We start from the raw sequence: 18118 nt of genomic DNA, 5'->3' as shown, positions 1-18118 counted from the left end.
ATAGAGTCATTTCCCGCGGCTTTGTTGTTTTTTAGTTTTTTAATCGCGGCCTCTACTTCTTGATAGTTCGGTTCCTCCACGTGGAGTTCAGCAGTGTGAATTTCGTCCCCTAATTCTTCGCTATTTTCGTGCACGTTTAATAATTTATCGAAATAATTTTTCCACAGCGACAGTAATTCGTTGTCATTTGTTACGAGGTCTCCGTTTTCGTCCTTCATCACTTCCGCTCTACTCCTAAAACCCTTTCTGATGGCGTTAATCCCTCTGTACATTTCGCCGGGGTTACTTTCCTTATTGTTTGTTTCTATTCTCCTAATAAGATTCTTTTGATACTCCCGCTTCTTATTTCTGTAGATCGCACACGCCTGTTTCCTTACGTTATAATACTCTTCTACGGTCCTATCGCTTCTATTGTGTAAGCTATCTAATTTAGCCTTCTAGAACTGATCGATTACCTGCTCTAAAGTTTCGTAATAGAGATCCTTAGCTTCTTCTTCTTTGTCCTCCGTAGGACAGTGTACATTAATAAATACATATCTATACCATTCACCTTCGATGTACGAGAGCCTATCATTGACGGATTTGAAACTTTTAACCGAATGTATGATGCTTTTGCTTACGAGAAATCCGGTGCCTAGGGATCCCCCGCTCTCGGCCCCATTCAGGTACGTGAAGTTCCCGATGCTAGTACTCCGCCATTTGGCCACCGCGTTTCCTGTATTGCTACCAAATCTAGATTGTACCTATCAGCTTCCTTTATGAGTTCGTTAAACGCGCCTGCTCTGTATAGACTGCGAACATTCCAAGTTCCGACCCTTAAGTCCCTTTTCGTTTGGTTTTGATTTTTTTGAGCCATGATAGTATGTTAAACCCGCGCGCTTTGGATCCTGTTCCGATCGCAGGTGAGTCCACCGTTCTAGAGGCGATAACCCCCATACCTCTCTAGAACTAAGTATGAGAGCTTTCCGACTTTGACGAGGACGGTGTCAACTCGTCGTCAGACACACTACGGTTTCATTCTCGCATTCTAACGCCCCCCTGCGGCAGGACCAGTGCCTCAACTAGTCGCTTGCGAAGAGCCTCAGTGGTACAGGCCCTGATAAACCGCAAGCTGTACAGGGCCTTGTTGACTCTCTTTGCTATTTGGTTTATCTACGGTTTCCACGTTAGACCACTATCAAGTATAACACCGAGACTCGTCACTTCGCCACTAAAAGGAATGAGGACTCCGGACCGCATCCCAATGCCTGGCAAGCTCATATCGTTAACGATATTGCCATTCCCTGGCCCGAATAAAATTGCTTTAGTTTTGCCTGCATTGAGGCGCAGACCAGCCCCCTCCGCCCATCCAGACAAGAGTTCCGCCGCATCAGTCAGTCGAGTAATACCCTCCTGGATTTTTTCCTTGGTCGTGTGCAGGTAGATTTGGAGATCATCTGCATAAAACATATGCTTAACCGTACTGTCAACAGTTGAGTCGCTTTTGGGGTCTGATATAAAAATGTCTTTGATTAGGTGTTGTAGGTCGTTGACATAAAGGCAGAATAAAAGAGGGCCCAGGGCGGAACCCTGTGGAACTCCCAGATTGGTTTCGGTCCAATCTGAGCACATGTTCTTGCTTGTTATGACTTTCTGAGTACGACCTTGTAAGTATGACTTAATCCACAGGAGACCCGACTTGGAAAACCCCAGTTGACGAAGCTTACGGAGTAACTTTGACGGAGATATTTTGTCAAAAGCCTTACTAGGGTAGCGGCATTGTAACAGGAAAAACTTCGGTATAGCTAAGAAAATAAGTAAAAAGTGTAATTTAACTAGTAGATTACGGAACTAGTGCGCGAAGTAGGTGATTCACGCATGCCAGTCGAAAAAAGGCCGGAGACACCTTATATGTGCACGTGTTACGTATAATATACTATCTAACTGTATTATTTGACACGTCGTGTACGATCGAAGCTCAATTTAGCATCCACGCTTTGGCGACGCAGCATACGCCAAGCCGTGTTTCGCCTACGGAGTGTCAAAACATGTTTTGCATTATAATATAAGTTTCAAGAAAGCTAAGCTCTTGATGTGTATATTAATCTTATTCACGAATACCTACAAAGTATAAGTCACCCGGAACTCTCAAAGCACATGAAACAGGAAAAAATTATATCTCGTAGTGTACTACGTGGCTTTTGATGTTTTGGTGAAAATTCCGCTTAAAAATCATAAACACGAACTTTACGCCGAACTTTCACATAGGCGATGTTGAGGTGTTCAGCGTACGAAAAAAATCAAGTCTATAGTCAGTGCGCTACAATATGCAAGCGCAAAACAATTAGGAATGTTAACATGAAAGCTCGGCCCAGAGGGCGTCTTGGTTCCCAGGCCCAGTCCCAAACCCGTGTTAAATGTGTGTGTGTGTGTGTGTATATGTGTATATATATATATATATATATATATATATATATGTATATATATATATATATACTCACGGACACGCTCTTGTGTGTGTGTATCACGTGACCTAACTCACACATGCAAGAGCGTGTCCGTGAGCATATATATGTATAGATATACATTTAACACGGGTTTGGGGCTGGAAACCAAGACGCCCTCTGGGCCAAGCTTCCATGTTCACATTCCTAATTACACACCAATTATCGAACGTGCAAATCTCTCTACTGCATCATCTTCATCGGCGGATCCAGGTGCGAAAGGGATTTAAAAGGCGGGCCACTTGACAGTCCCTGGCACGCGTCGTTTACAGGAAATAAATGCAGCAACATATTTCGGCGTATCGCGCAGACTTTTAAATTTGATTAAGCCGGCTACCTATTATTAATGCGTTGTCGATGAATTCCAAGAAATATAATTTAATATTTACAAATACCTACCTGGGTTCAAAATTGATTGTAATTCTGCTGACTATATTATTTTTCTGTTGATTATGTTTCTCTGGACTGTAAGCTTTTGGGCCCTTCGTATCTTATATTTAGAAATATTTCAAGGTTCTTCGTGAAACCCGAGGAAAAACCCCTATGTGAGACTAAAAATTTTCCAACTATAAGACCAAAATATATTTTTGAACATTGTATATACACTTTGTTATTTTGAAATTATATTTTTACACTTTATCTTTTTAGTTATACTCATAAGCTTTTCGAGTAATTCTTCAACGGGATTCCACATTGTTTCGCCAATAATAGTCGAGATAAATCTCGATTCATCTAGAGTTGGTATCGCACATTTTATTAACATACATTGTTACCTCATTGTAGCAAAGCTACTGAGTTATATATATATATATATATATATATATATATATATGTATATATATAAACTAAAATGGTGGAATGAGTGAGGGAAGGTTAGGTGAATAAATCAAACGCAATAAAAACACAATGAATTGCGCGGGAAAGAGACGACTTGCCTCGGCTTAAAAACTCTCACGGAGAAGAGAGAAAAGCCGGGACAAGCGAATAGCTTTATTGAAGAAATAATGAAATTATACAATGCAAAGTGACTCTAGGATAGACCAAATAAAGAGAGAGAGAGAAAAACGCAATTATGACTAAACGCTAATTTCGCCGCGAGGTACCTTTCGCACGCTGGAGAGCTCTCCTACCTTGTTCGCAGAACGAATCGTAGACGGCGCGACGTAAAGCCGTGGCCGCACGTGGGTGGGATGCACCTTCCTCGGTCGCAGGACGCCTCGACGTCTCGAGGGAACCTATCCTGGACCACGGGCAGACCTTTTCAGCCCTGTCGCGTAGGTAGCGATCGCCGGGTGGAGATCGGCACGCCGAGGAAACTCGAACGTGGCCGACGTCCAACACACGAAGAAAACACACACACAGCACACCGCTCGTAATTCGCACACAATACGCGACGCACGGAATTAAAAGTAGAGTCGACCGTCCTGAAAAGGACGTGAGTGACGACTTTAATCGCACGCAAATACAAGAGGTGTAGACGCAAGATGCAAAAGTCGACCGATTCCTCGGGAGAAGCTGTCAGAACTGATTGGCACGTGCTCGCAAGCCCCAATCCCGCGCGAAAAAAGATACGCCCCTGGCGGCGCGCGCATGCGCTCGCCGCAGCGATCGACGCTCTACGGCGTGAAATTCAAATCTCGCTAAACGGCCATACATAACCCGAACACTCATACTACTGAAACTCAATTACACCCATGATGCCCAAGATCTCGACATCATCCAGGTCCGCGTCTCTTCGAATGTCCGAGAATGTTCGTTTTTGTTAACAGTTTGTGCAAGGTCTCTAGATATGCAGTGAAGAGAATTGCAGTCACACAGGTGCTGATTTTAATGCCTCCAGAAACACCAGGGAGCTCTATTAGAATTATCGCGTACTTCAGTCATACTTCAGCGACCTCTTATATTTCATATAATATATGATTAACCTCGAACGCATAGTTTGAATCATTTGAATTTTCCTTTGTTTCGTGTACGCAGAGAGGTGATTAAACGAGCACGTGAAAAATCTTGTAATTAGTAAAATTATTAAATTATTATCGAGGGTTCAAGTCAGATCGATATTATTGCGAAACGCGTTATGTCTATTAAGAAGACTGGAGTAATGCGTATTTACTAGGGGGTATATAGAGAGAATTCAATATTTCAATACTGTCCCGTACGCATACAATGTCAGCAGTATTTTAATATTAAGATTTGTTCGATTTTTACAATTCTTTTTAAGATTATTTTTTGAATATTGTATTTGTAAGCGTCAATATTTTTGGAATGACATTTTTTATTTATTTTGTTAGCAATATTGAACATTTTCAAAAATCTCGGAATTTCTTGATAATCTCGATATTTTTCGGGATTCTCGAAAAAGTTCGAGATTGTCGGGCAAGGCGGGATCTCGCCTCATCTCAAAAAAATGGTCGAGATAAATCTCGATTCATCTCGAGCCTGGTCTCGCACATCCTTAGTATATAATAAAAGAACGACGAACGATAATATAAATTTTCCGCGGTAAAAAGATAAGTAATTTTATTCTTTTTAAGGTACATATCAAGCAATTTACATTCATCAAGTTTTCCGATAACATTATTAGAAAAAACTGAAATCTCAAAACTAAAAAATCACTATAAAAAACGCGTTCCCAAAATGTAAAAACGGATTGTTTTTCCACTATGCGCTAGTAAAAACAAAGAAAATGAGACTTGTTGGGTTAAAATCCACTGAGTAGAAGCTAAGATACACGTGTATACGAACGATCACACACACGTACATCCGTAGGTACATTTTCCAAAATACTATTTTTCGACTATACATATATGCATCAAAACCAACTTTCTAGATGCTTTTACACAAACTCAAAAAATTACTATTACAAGGCTTTCTAGGAAGGAAGCAAAATACTAATGAAAGGCTTCCTTCAGAAGAAGGCATTAGTATATTGCGCAACAAGGGGGGGGGGTGGCTTTTTCGTGCGTGGGCAAATGATCACTCAAGTCTGAAAAACCTAGCCCCTTTTGTTGCGTATCATGTTTTTTTCACAAACAATAGCAAGGATAGTAGGTTTTTCGTTTATGGAAAAAAAATTAGAAATAGCAAAAAAAAATTCAAAATTTTGAAAAATTTAGTTAGTTGTCGAAAGTTTGTCACTTAATGCTTAATTACAATTACATACAATTAAATCAAGAAATAAGAATATATAGTAATATTTAGAAATGGACTAAGAAAAATAAATGCAAACTATGAATCGTGCAAAATGTTTAACGAATTCGTTTGAAGAATCAAATTAAAGCGACACGATATTACTTTTTAAACCAATCAAAAAACCTTTACGCATATGAAAATGGCACAATAAATATAAATGACTAGAATGTATACATTATGTTGATTTGTCGTATAGGATTGATTGTATTCAAGGTATACACAAAAACAGAATGCAGATCTATGACTTATATATTTATTAACTTAGCAATACAATCACATTGTGAATCAGACATCATCGATACCATTTGTCAAACAGATATTCCTCATTAAAGCTCGCTTTTAATAAAGTTGAGATTTCTGTAAACGTTTGTGAAAACGTCTGGATAGCCCTCTGCGCACCCGATGCCCCATGTGGATATTCCAATGAGTTTACCGTCTTGAACCAGAGGATCTCCGCTGTCGCCCTGAAATCACAAAAAAGTTCGGGTAAGCATGCGTGTCAAATGTTCTTCTAAAAAAGGAAAACAAGATATGATAAACATTTACAATGCAGAGTCCAGCCTTCTCAGTACCAGGGACAGCAACTCCGCAAAAGTCATTAACATCGACAGGGACGGGCTTATCCTTAAAAAATGGAGAGCATTTACTGGACGAAATCACAGTTTCCTGGAGACTTTTCAGAAGGTCGCTGAATTTGTTTTCTGCTCCGGCCGTCGCACCCCATCCGGTGCTAGTGGCCACACTGTTTTCGACAAAATCTGCGGTGGGTAAATCGACTGCCTTCTCATTGGCAGAAAACTTGATCGGCGACTCGAGCTGTTTGTTTGGAATTCGTATTTCATAAATGCACGTCAATGAGAATTTGGCAAAAGCTACTAACGGATTATGCTTACAGTGATCGTTCCAATATCGTTGGCGAATTTGCCCAAAACGAAATTCTCCGGAACCTTGACGCTTTTGACGCGCGAAACGGTTCCGCCCTTTGAGAGAGAGCCAGAGCCAGTGTAGACGGTCATGAAATTTTTGCAATCCCTAAAGGCCGGATCTTTGTCACGCAGACATCTGTCGACGCAGTTGGCTGCCGTTAGAATTTTTATGGGGCTTATTATTGCACCACCGCAAACTAACTTGCCGTCGAATTTGATCGCAGCCATGTAGGGATATTGTCCAGTTTGGGCATCACTTCCACCAGCTAAGCGTCTCACTCGTGGAACAGCTGTATGCGAAAAGTTTATTCCATTTGCGATATTGGTTTACGTCTATTTATTTTCTCATATTGTTATTGTAAAAAAAAACAATAAATGTTGGCATATTTAAAACTGGAATCAAAGCTCAAAAAATTCAAACATTTTGCAACGAAATTATGTAAGTATTATTATTAATAAAACGTTATTCGACTACAAATCGATTTTAGTTTTTAAAATATATATATATATATATATATATATATATATATATATATATGTGTGTGTGTGTGTGTGTGTGTGTGTGTGTGTGTGTGTGTGTGAAAAATAGTCTATATAGCAGTTGCGAAATAAATTTTAGAAAGTCTTACCACTGGCGATTGCCGCTACAGCCAGGACGAGCAGTACACCTCCAAAAAAGCGAGTCATTTTACTGCTGAATTGTCTCTAATGGAGTGGAAAGAATATCTTGCAGAGAGCAGAAGCGCGTCGCTCAGCAGCCTTGACCGTACTCGGTGAAGAAGTGCAGCGAGACTGGAAGAGCAAGGACCGACTGCAGTTCGTTTTGTCGCTGACTTTGAAGGCTTTTATACCTATACAGTGTTGCCAGGCTGCCCTACCACTTTTAATGGAACAAAAAAATGCATAAAAATCTCTATGCTGCGCTGTCCTTGGTGGGATCTCGTAATGACGTTTTTATATGAAAATTCAATCGATAAATTTTAAATCCCCCCGCTGCTCCTGGCAAAAATCATACCGGTATTTGAGAAAAAATACGAATTGGGAGCGTCATTGCTTTATGTACATCTTGTTGGTTTGTTTTGTATGCCTCAGCCTACGCACCGGCGAATACATAAGGAGGAGCAAAACGATTTCCTCTCGGTTCGCTTCTTCATGCGCGCCAGCACAAAGGCATGATATCGTTTTCTTTAATGAATTATAACTTGTTTTTATTTTCGTGGTATTTATCATCACACATACAGCTAGATGCACGCGTATAAATATTGAACTGTATCAATTTTTCAAATAAAATATTGTAATTGTCATAAAAAAGACTCGTGTGGAATTCACGTTTGTAAAAAGTGGTGCAAAATTGCATATAAAAAAGAGTAAAAATACGAGAATATAAATGTGATTTTAAGTGTCTATATTTGAACTACTTTCGCGCGATTTTGCACTTTTTTAAAACGATTTTTACTGTTTTTTTTTTTTTTTTGACAACATTTCTACAACTGTATAATATTCTAAAATGCAAAGTACACACACACACACACTGAAGTTTATAAAATGCTTTACCTACTTTCATAAGCTGATGTATCAAATTTCATTGGTAAATTTATGTTATTTATTAAATAGACAAAGGCGAAAAATGGATGTTTTACCTACTTGGCCTAATTTTATTTATCTACCTATATTATGCTGATTGATATAATGTACTTTTAAGTCGATTCAAGTAATAATGCTCATAAAACATAATCCAGTAAATTAGACCTTTTCCGCCAATTTTCATGCTTTTTTAGAATTTTATACAGAAAAAAATTTTATTTGGGAAAAATACGTTGCATAATGATTAATTATTAACGATTCAGACAAAATTATTATATCCTTTGTAAAATATCAGCTTTGTAAATACAACAAATTTAATAAATTTTTGTAACTGAATAAACATTTATAATTTTCTGACCATTTACAAACTAACGAGATATCACAATGATTGATCATTCCCGTATATTCAAATGCCTTTAAATGTTTTACCGCCCACTCAGAGTAAAAATATAATAATTAAAAATAGACAAAAAAGATTAAATTTGTTAAGAAGATAATTAAGATATATTTACGTATAAAGCCATTTTTTAATTTTAACACACATAATATAGTATAATATTAAACTTATATTATGACTTACCCAAAACTAGTTATAATAATCTAAGTTAATAAATTTTGGAGTATAATATAATATCAGAAAACATGTGGTGTTTAGCCCGACGTGATTGCAGGTTTGTGAATTTTCGAACCTCTCTCGAATCTTATATACGGTCGATGACTTTTGGTGGGGCCAGTAGCATCATTAGTGAGAATACCCATCACCTAAACCCAAATAAATACCGGTTTTTTTCTCTTCTGCTTGTATCATTAACTCTGTTTATATTTCAAGGCATAGGATATTATAAATGCAACACAAAAATTCGCAAACACTTCATAAAGTAAATTAGTATATTAACAATATATATTATTTGGGGCGGGCTATTAATATTTAATTTAGGACATATAATATTTTCCTGTGTAGCTCTACTTTTCTGTGTGCGTCTACCTATACACATGTATATATGTACGTATGTACGTATACACCTGCTGGTGACTATAATTATCCTTGAAAATATTAAGCAATGCTTTGTTTGTTTCAAACTGTGGAAATACCCGCAAATACGATTCAACACATACGCATTCATATAACACCCATGATACAAAAATTATCATTCTCCACATGATCAATCTTTGATCCGGAAAGCAATGCAAAGTTTCTTGTTACATTACAAACACGGAAAAAATGGTTAGCTGTGGTAACCAAGTGATAATTGGTTAATCAAAAATAGGTTATGAGAACTAAGTGCTTGGTTAATTTAACCAAGCCGACTTTTTTACAATGAAAAAGTCGACTGTATAGGTTACTAACCAATTTATTTGGTAAGGACAACAATTTTTCTGGTACATCACTGTTTTCATAGTGGGTTAAACAACATTTTTGTTGTAATTACCAAGATATTAGTTGAAATCCGAGTTGCAGCTTATATTTTCAGAAATTTTCTAATTTACCAGTAAGAACCACGAAGTATCAAAAGAGAGCTTTAATTTGAGGTCTGGTGAGTTACAAATAATTGCCTAGGTAAAAAGTTGTCTAGGCGAAAATAGCGAAAAATCATGAAAACTTGGATTTTTTACGAAAATCAGCGATTTTTCTTATTTTTAAAATCCTTGTAACTTTTGATCCCAGCAGTCAATTTTAACCAACAAGCCTTCAAATTAAAGCTCTTTTCTTTTACTTTCGCTGTCAAAACTTAGATTAACTTTTTAATTGTTTGATCAGCTATATATAGGCCCATCAATGATAGCTGTTTTTTTATCTTTTTAGTTGTCATATATGCAACAAATTTTGCAATAAATTGTTAATAACTAACAATAAGGAACGGAAATGCAGAAAAATATACCTTTTCATCTGCTTATTACCCTTTATATGATCGCACAATCACGGTTTACTGCAACAAATTATGTCACAATAAGGCAATTTTAAATTCCTACAGCCTGGCCTAGTTAGATTCCTCAGGCAAGATCCTGGAACAAATAGTCTGCGTCAGAATGGACAATTTCGTATTAGGAAAAGGTGGATTGGCGGAACACCAATATTGCTTTTGGAAGAAAGTTACAGAAGGCGTTCCCCAAGGGTCGGTACTTGGCCCACCGACTTAAAACATTATGTACGATGGGGTACTAAGACTGGAATTACCCGAAGGAGCCACAGTGGTAGGCTTAATATTGCAATAGCGGTGATAGCAAAGCACAAAGAAGAAGTCAAGGATATAGCTGAGGAGGCTATTCATATAATAGACAAATGGCTAGCAGAGGCAGGCCTAGAACTGACCAGCTACAAAACCAAAGCTATCCTTATTATCAGTAGGAAGAGGATGACGACAATAACACTGACGGTGAGCGGGCATGAGATTAAACTTCCTCTCTCAACCGACCATCAAGTACTGGGTCTGACCATAGATGCAAGCCTAACGTTTAAGCAACGTCTCGAAGTGGTAAGCGATAAAGCAGCAAAAGTTGGAGCTACTTTATCGAGGCTGATACCAAATGGAAGCAGACAATGACTGAGTGACAAAAACGATGGTTCGTTATTACTAGAATTATTTTTCTTGATCATTATTTAATGATCTGACAGTTAATAAAGTAGCTTCTATAAATATACAATAAAATTTAACCTTTATGAAGTTTTCGATAAAAAAATATTTTAAAATATATTATTCAAAAAATATATACCTTCGTTATCTTCATCAGAGTTAATTCCTTCTAAAAATTTTGAGTTGTGCTAGTCTAGCGTGCGTCAAATGAGTTGTGCTATACTTATGACGGGAAATTTGAACAGTGCTACTCTTTGTAGGGAGCGACGATTTTGTTACTAACAAATTTTTTTTTTGTCTCCAAATTCTATAATTTTATAATATACAATTTTGAATAATTTACATTGAAAAGATTTTAAGGGGAGGGACACCAAACAAACTGTACACATATAAATACCCTACATAAATGTATTTTTCTACACGGATATTTTCTACGCCGATTTTCTTTACACCGATTTTTTATTATTTTACTACACTGCAAAACTCTTAGGGCAAAAACAAGAATAAAATCTAAAACTAACATTCTGAAACACGTTCACCCCATGCAGCACTATTTTTAATAAAAATATATTTATTTAAATATAAATACCCTGGCGAATTGGAGAAAGGCGAGCGGAAGCAAGTAACAAATCGAAAACCAAAATGCGGAAACCAAACTATCTCACGCGTAGTGACATGAATAATGAAATACCTCGACAAATCGGAGGAAGGCGAGCGAAAGCGAGTAATAAATAAACAAAATTGCGTAAACCAAACTACCCCATGCGTAGCGACATGAATAATATAATACGTCGGCAAATCGAAAGAAGGCAGTTGAAAGCGAGCAAAAAATCGAAAACAAAAATGCATAAACCCACCTACCCCACGCGTAGAAAATTAATAAGAAAATACCTCAGCACATCTGAGGAAGGCGGAAAAAATGCGAGCAACAAATCTAAAATAAAAATGCAAACGATTTTTACGAAGCTATATAGCTCAATACTCACATTTTGCTTGCCTTCCTCCGATTTGCCGCCAATTTTTCAACAGATCTTCTTTGATTTAATCTCGTAGCGCGTGGGATGGGTGCGTTCGAGTATTTTTGTTTTGGTTTTAATCTCAGAGGGATTCGCTCGCCTGCCACCAATTTGCCGCTGCATTTTTCAATAAAAAAAGGCTCTCGTAAAAAACGAGGCGCCTGGGGTACGTGGGTCTAAGCATTTTTGTTTTTAGACTTGCTCAAAAGTTGCTCGCAGTAGATCCTCTTTTTCAGATGTGCCAATTTTTTTTTTTTTTTTTTTATATTATTTGATTATTAACTGCGGCGTGAAAGGTATGGAAGTTTAGGCATTTTTGTTTTCGATTTGTCAATCGCTTTCGCTCGTCCTCCTCCGATGGGCCTAGGTATTTTATTATTTACTTGCTACGCGTAGAGTAGTTGGATTTGAGCATTTTTGTTTTTTATTTATTACTCGCTTTCGTTCGCCTTCCTCCGATATGCCGAGGTATTTTATTATTTGCTTGCTACGCGTGGGGTAGTTCGAGGACGCAAATTTGAAAAATCAGACCCAAAAAGAATTTGAAATTGAAGGACAACCGAAAAAACAGCGCTATTTTTAAATTTATACATACACCAAAAAGATTTTAAAGTTTAGTTGCGAATTGATAATATATTTATTTGTAATATAGTTTAATATAATGAAATTTTAATGTTTTTATTCATGAAAATCTGAATTTTTATACTGCCCAAATCCAAATTTAACACTACCCATATAACTTTTATCATTGCCCATTCTGCCATCACTGCCCCATAGAATATACCCTGATTACGCAACAATAGGTTATATCATTGCTCCCTACGAAGAGTAGCACTGTTAAAATTTCCCGTCATAAGTAGCACAACTCATTTGACGCACGCTAGACTATAGCACAACTCAAAATTTCCCGCGAAGACTAGAACAACTCGCGCATTTGCCGGAAAAATAGCACAACTCAAACTTTCAACAACGATTTACTATAAAAATTTCCCGATTTTTGCAAAACTGCCCCTAAAGAACATTTTTAAATATTAACAATTTACAACTTTTTACTGAATTTAACATTGTTTTCACAAACACAATAATTTTTTACAAGCATTTTTTTAAATTGTTCACTTTTTTTAGAAATTTTTGAAACTTTTTAAAACTTTGAGGTTTGTCTGTCTTTGTCCAAGGTTTTCATTAACTAACCCAGTAATCCAATAAAATCGTAAAATACTCATATTTTAAGTAACATAAGTCGCGCGTTGTGCTAGTCTTCTCGGGAAATAAGTGAGTTGTGCTAGTTTTCGTTTCAAAAATTTGAACTGTGCTAGTCTTCGTACGGAGCGACGATATGCTTGTATAGAGTTTTGCAGTGGAGTAAAATAATAAAAAAATCGGTGTAGAAAATATCCGTGTAGAAAAATACATTTCTGCAGGGTATTTAATGTGTACAATTTGTTCGGTGTCAGGGGCGAGGTTAGAGCACGTTAAAAAATTACTAATGATAGATTATGATGCGTAGATACCGCGGATGCGAGCTCCGGCTGCAATTCTTTAACAATAATCCAGGAGAAATTGTTAAAATTTGTATCTTCATAGGGCTTTTGGGTTCGCTATCAACAAAAAAAAAGAAATGTGCATCGGCAAAAAAAATCAGCATATGCATTGTATATCATATGAGAGAGATTACACGGTTCTTGTCTGAATAATATTATTGTCAAAGAATTGCAACCGGAACTTGCATCTGCGGTATCTATGCATCATAATATCTATATCATTGGTAATTTTTTGAGGTCGAAATATTATTTCCTCGCCGAGATTTTAATGGATCAACGAGACCATAGTTTTCTCCGTTCACACTATATCAATGGGCGTGGTAGCGCCCCCCCCCCCCCTGGCAAGTATAAGTACTAGAGTACTATACGCGCTGTCGGGCGCACCGCAACCTTATATTCTTTGAAATGTAGTTTTCTAACCTCTACAAAATATTCAAACATTTATATCTTATTGAAATACGTTGTTTTATCAGGCAAATCAAAGTTTCGTATACATGATCGATTTGTTATCATTCGATAGCTGACCGAAATTTTGTGTTGTGTTTTTCTTTTCAATTTTTTTTTCTTCTCCCAACTTCCGTTCTTATCCTCGAAACTTCCGTGGCGCGAAAAATCAAATCGAATTAGAAATAAAATGTATATATAATAAAAAGACGCATTCGGTGCATACTATTTATTAAAATGAGTCCAGCTTTGCTACTCGGGGGTTTTTGGGGTCGCTGAACACGAATATCGCGACGGCAACAGCCTCCGAGGTACCTGGTGCCCACGGTGGACATTATCAACGTCGTTTTCAAGAGTTTTATGAGAATTTGTAGCATTTACTGGTTGTAGGTATTGCTGTGGAGATAGAGCCTAGCGTGTACATCTATTTATTTTACAAATCTTATTTGATGTTGCTTTTGAACTAAAACTAATACTCACTATTTTAACAACAGTTTGATGATTCTCTTTTAAGTTAATGAGTGTAATATATCTATTGAGAGGATAGTTTTTATTATAATTATTACCCTTAAAAAATCGTGAAATCTTTAAAATAAAACCTTTCTGAAAAGGTAATAGGTAGGCAAGTATAAACTGGTTTTTATTTACTAATAATTTTTTATTTGATTATGATATAATTCATTCAAATAATTATTTATATAAGTGACGAACAATGGTAAAAAAATATATGATATCAAATAGTTAAGTGGCAACTATATATTTGGAATAAATTTATCAAATTATTCTTTAATACGATTTATAATTTCATTGTTTTCCTAACGACATTGTTAATTTACTGGCGGTATTCTACTATGAAGATACTTGATAAACCCGTCGGTTGATAGTTCCTAATGTGAATTGTTTTATTTGATAAAAATTAATAACATTGTCAAATAAACTTATAACATCTTTCGAATTTAGTGAAACACAACACAATTAATAACAAAGCAGATATTAAATAATGAAAAATTATTCTTTTTACCTCGCACCGTAAAATTATTAAGCGGCGGGTTTATCAAGTATGTTCATAGTAGTGTAGAATACCGCCAGTAAATTAACAATGACGTTAGAAAAACAATGAAATTATAAATCGTATTAAAGAATTATTTGATAAATTTATTCTAAATACGTAGTTGCCATTTAACTATTTGATATCATATATTTTTTTACCATAGTTCGTCACTTATATAAATAATTATTTGAATAAATTATATCAGCATCAAATAAAAAATTAATAGTAAATAAAAACCACTTTATACTTGCCTAGCTATTACCTTTTTAGAAAGGTTTTATTTTAAAGTTACTATTTACGAGACAGCCGCTCCATGTATGATCCTATTCGAGGTGTTACGCGAGCCCTATACGCTCCATGTTAAATGATACTTATTTTAGTTCTAATACTGACCACCCCATTTAATTTTACACGTATTTTGTGGCGCCACTCATCGCGTAACACGAATACTCTATTGTTCACTTACTACCTAGGTATATAGCTATAACCTCGAATACTCTATTGTTCACCTATTATTTGGTCTCCCTTTACCAAGATCGTGTAGAAAAACAGAAAATCCGATCGAATTTTTCTTTCGGTAGAACGATTCATTAATCTTAACACTACGGCGCTACAGACTCGCCTTGTTAAGTATCCATCAGTGCCACGAAGTACGTGTAAAAGTAAACGGAGTGGTGAAGTTAGGAAAATCTGAGTAGGGTGTAAGATACAGCAGCGCCATGAAGTCCGTGTAAAATTAAATGGTGTGGAGAAGTTAGGAACCCTGAGTAGGTTGTCGTTAACAAGGCGAATACTGACTTATCGCAATCTTTTAACTTGCCAACGATAATGAGTTGGCATCACTATCACGACTGCCTGCTGTCCTTGAAGGTTCTCCACAATTATGTTGCCTGCGATGCAATCAAGGTCAAATTTCGTAACAGGGAATTCGCGTATTCGCTTCGTAACCATCGACCTCTCCGTGAGGAATTCTCATTGTCCAATTTAAATCTTATCTTTCTCAATTTGAATGAAAATTAAAGAATTTCCTTTTTAATTTCTAGTACACTCGTAAATTTTACTCTATTTTCGTACTTATCAAACTCGTTTATTTATGTACTTAATTTCTCCTGCGTAACACGCCGTCTTCATGACATCGAAAACAATTCAGATTTACAACTAAATTCTACTATGTAATTCTGGACGGCTCTGCTGTTTCAGACAGGCTAAAAAGTGCGTTATCGATGCACCGATTAGAAAAAGCACGGTACATAACAAGGGGCGGATTGGCTTTTTCAGACTCTCGGATGATGATTCATGATCATCATCCTCGCTTGAAAAGCCAACTTTCGTCCCTAGTTGTGTAATGTACTATTGATATTTGAAATTTTCTCTAGGTTCCCGTTGAAAAATGCTATCAATTTCGCTTCCAAGTTCAGGCAATTATAAAACCTATTATGACTGTCATTTTTTAATAGTCAAAAAAGAAGCCAATTTTCCAGAAGTTGGGAACATTAAGGAATATGTCTTCCCGGCATAATGACTTGACTCGAGGTATATAAATTTAAAAGGTAGTTTATAAAATGCATTATTAGATACAAGGCCTAGTATCGCGCCATAATTCGTATGATTTTATTACGTTTCAATTCGAACATTAAAATCCCTATTTCTCAAAAACACGAAAATGTAACTTCAGTTGCTTTGCCGGGAATTTACAGAATTATTAATTAATTACAAATTTATAAAATATAGTTTTCATACCATAACAAATTAATCTCTAAAATATTATTTAGACACAGTTATTAAGAGATAGATAAAAAATTACATATGTATGTACAGGTATCTTTTTTTCTTGGTCATCAAACGTTTATTTAGTTATAATTAAGCTTGTAGTTTTCTAATAACATTTTGTAATTTAGTATATTTACAGCATGGTCTTCATAGCAAGTATAAGTTGTACAATTTAATAACAAAACGTTGTATTTTTATATGTAGATTAAAAAATTTTCATTCAAATAATTTCATAATCAAATGAACACAACTCTTATTTAATTGTAAAGATTTATAATTAAACAGAATATTAATAAATATTCATGAAATATTGATTGTTTTACAAAATTATTATTTGTTATATATGTTTTTAATTTTATTATAAATATGTATGCAAAAACTTTATTCAAAAAATCACTATTAATGTAAACACTCCATATAACAGAAGACAAGGATAAGCAATTAAGAATCTTTGTTTTTCTTCACCAGACATGGCACAAAACAATCTAGAAGAAGATAAGGTAGCCCATGCAACAGCTAGTAAAGCAAGAATCAACCCAATTGGTCCACGAAGACTAGTGAAAATACCTAATCCTGCTAATCCAACAACGGGAAGTATGCAATAACCCAATACTGATGCAACTGATGCAATCGTAATGTTTCCTGTGCTACTCATTAAGGATTGCAGTATGTACATTAATATACAAGAAGTGAAAGCTAATCCATAAACATATCCAAAATGTGCTTTTGATCCAGCCAAAAGTAGAAATGCTGCAAGAAGTAAACAGAATGCCAATGGCCCTGCTAAGTCTGAATCTTGTAAAAGATAATTTGCATCATCTGTTTGTCCTCGCCTGTGAAAAGGATTAAGAACGGCCAGTGTCTTCTGCAAAATTCTATCTGGATCTATTCCTAACTCTTCCAAAAGGGGTGGTTCATCTTCTTCATCAGTGAAAGTGTTTGATCCTACAATAAAGATGTATTTCAAGTTTTATGTTGCAGATTTATTCAATTATTGAAGCATCTATTATTTCTAAAACAGACCTTGATTATAGTTATCAGGAGTATAAAGTTCACCAGTATATGCAGTTTGGTTTGGATTTAAGTATTCTTGTTGAGAATAAGGTGCATATTCTCCAGATTGTTGGTCAGTATAGTTTCTAAAATCAAATTGTTGGTTAGGTTGTCCAAAACCACTGTTATCAAAATTGTATTGATTTTGTGGTGGTGGCGTCCAATAATTATCCTGTTGCGAGAAACCGGACATATTTACAAATTTTTAATTTCTATACTAAATTAAAAACTACAGTACAATTATATACGTCTTGCAAATTTACTGAACAGCTGATTGAAAAGCTGACGACAACAAACACAATATTGAGATCATGCGCCCACTGCCCAATGCCAGTCGAATGAGTTTGTGTCTTTATGCACGTTCTGACGGTCATTTAACCGTCATGTTTAATTTTTCCTTGAATACTAATAAGCCCCTATCCATACTCATGGTAAATTGATTCAGTATTAATCAATTAAAACTTAACTCTTGCTGTTGAACTTAT

General features: G+C 36.0%; 2 protein-coding genes and 1 long non-coding RNA gene across 4 annotated transcripts in view; all 3 read right to left on the bottom strand.

The window, feature by feature from the left end:
• The window catches only part of LOC116738579, a 189409-nt gene extending 185400 nt beyond the window's left edge, over positions 1-4009 (bottom strand). Inside the window, exon 1 of the long non-coding RNA XR_004344916.1 lies at positions 3614-4009. This is a non-coding gene — a long non-coding RNA (uncharacterized LOC116738579). The remainder of the gene's footprint in view (positions 1-3613) is intronic.
• Positions 4010-5914: 1905 nt separating this feature from the next.
• LOC100114610 (chymotrypsin-1) lies at positions 5915-15995 on the bottom strand. 2 transcript variants are annotated; one of them, XM_016986145.3, is made up of 5 exons: positions 15885-15995; positions 7231-7481; positions 6569-6891; positions 6222-6491; positions 5915-6139 (listed from the first exon to the last, which is right to left on the bottom strand). In XM_016986145.3, the coding sequence occupies exons 2-5, from the start codon at positions 7286-7288 to the stop codon at positions 6002-6004; spliced, it is 789 nt and encodes a 262-aa protein (XP_016841634.1). In that variant the 5' UTR covers positions 7289-7481; positions 15885-15995; the 3' UTR covers positions 5915-6001. The 2 variants fall into 2 exon arrangements, with proteins under 2 accessions (XP_016841634.1, XP_016841630.1); XM_016986141.3 differs by lacking the exon at positions 15885-15995 and adding an exon at positions 8766-8884.
• A 624-nt stretch (positions 15996-16619) lies between these two features.
• LOC100114575 (protein YIPF5) lies at positions 16620-17974 on the bottom strand. The gene is made up of 2 exons (XM_001600439.6): positions 17604-17974; positions 16620-17525 (listed from the first exon to the last, which is right to left on the bottom strand). Exons 1-2 carry the CDS (start codon positions 17824-17826, stop codon positions 16966-16968), a joined length of 783 nt encoding a protein of 260 aa, XP_001600489.1. The 5' UTR covers positions 17827-17974; the 3' UTR covers positions 16620-16965.
• Between the last annotated feature and the right edge of the window lie 144 nt (positions 17975-18118).

This window comes from Nasonia vitripennis, chromosome 4, assembly GCF_009193385.2.
Source record: "Nasonia vitripennis strain AsymCx chromosome 4, Nvit_psr_1.1, whole genome shotgun sequence".
NCBI lineage: Eukaryota > Metazoa > Arthropoda > Insecta > Hymenoptera > Pteromalidae > Nasonia > Nasonia vitripennis.
This window is presented reverse-complemented; position numbering and strand designations above follow the sequence as displayed.

What these genes read in the sequence shown, in the direction of transcription:
- LOC100114610 (XM_016986145.3), bottom strand. Translation starts at nt 7,288, where the DNA reads ATGACTCGCTTTTTTGGAGGTGTACTGCTCGTCCTGGCTGTAGCGGCA. An exon ending in TGTAGCGGCAATCGCCAGTG is followed by an intron (nt 6,892 to 7,230) that starts GTAAGACTTTCT and finishes TTTCGCATACAG; the next exon opens with CTGTTCCACGAGTGAGACGC. An exon ending in ACGATATTGGAACGATCACT is followed by an intron (nt 6,492 to 6,568) that starts GTAAGCATAATC and finishes CCAAACAAACAG; the next exon opens with CTCGAGTCGCCGATCAAGTT.
- LOC100114575 (XM_001600439.6), bottom strand. Translation starts at nt 17,826, where the DNA reads ATGTCCGGTTTCTCGCAACAGGATAATTATTGGACGCCACCACCACAA. An exon ending in TCCTGATAACTATAATCAAG is followed by an intron (nt 17,526 to 17,603) that starts GTCTGTTTTAGA and finishes TCTTTATTGTAG; the next exon opens with GATCAAACACTTTCACTGAT.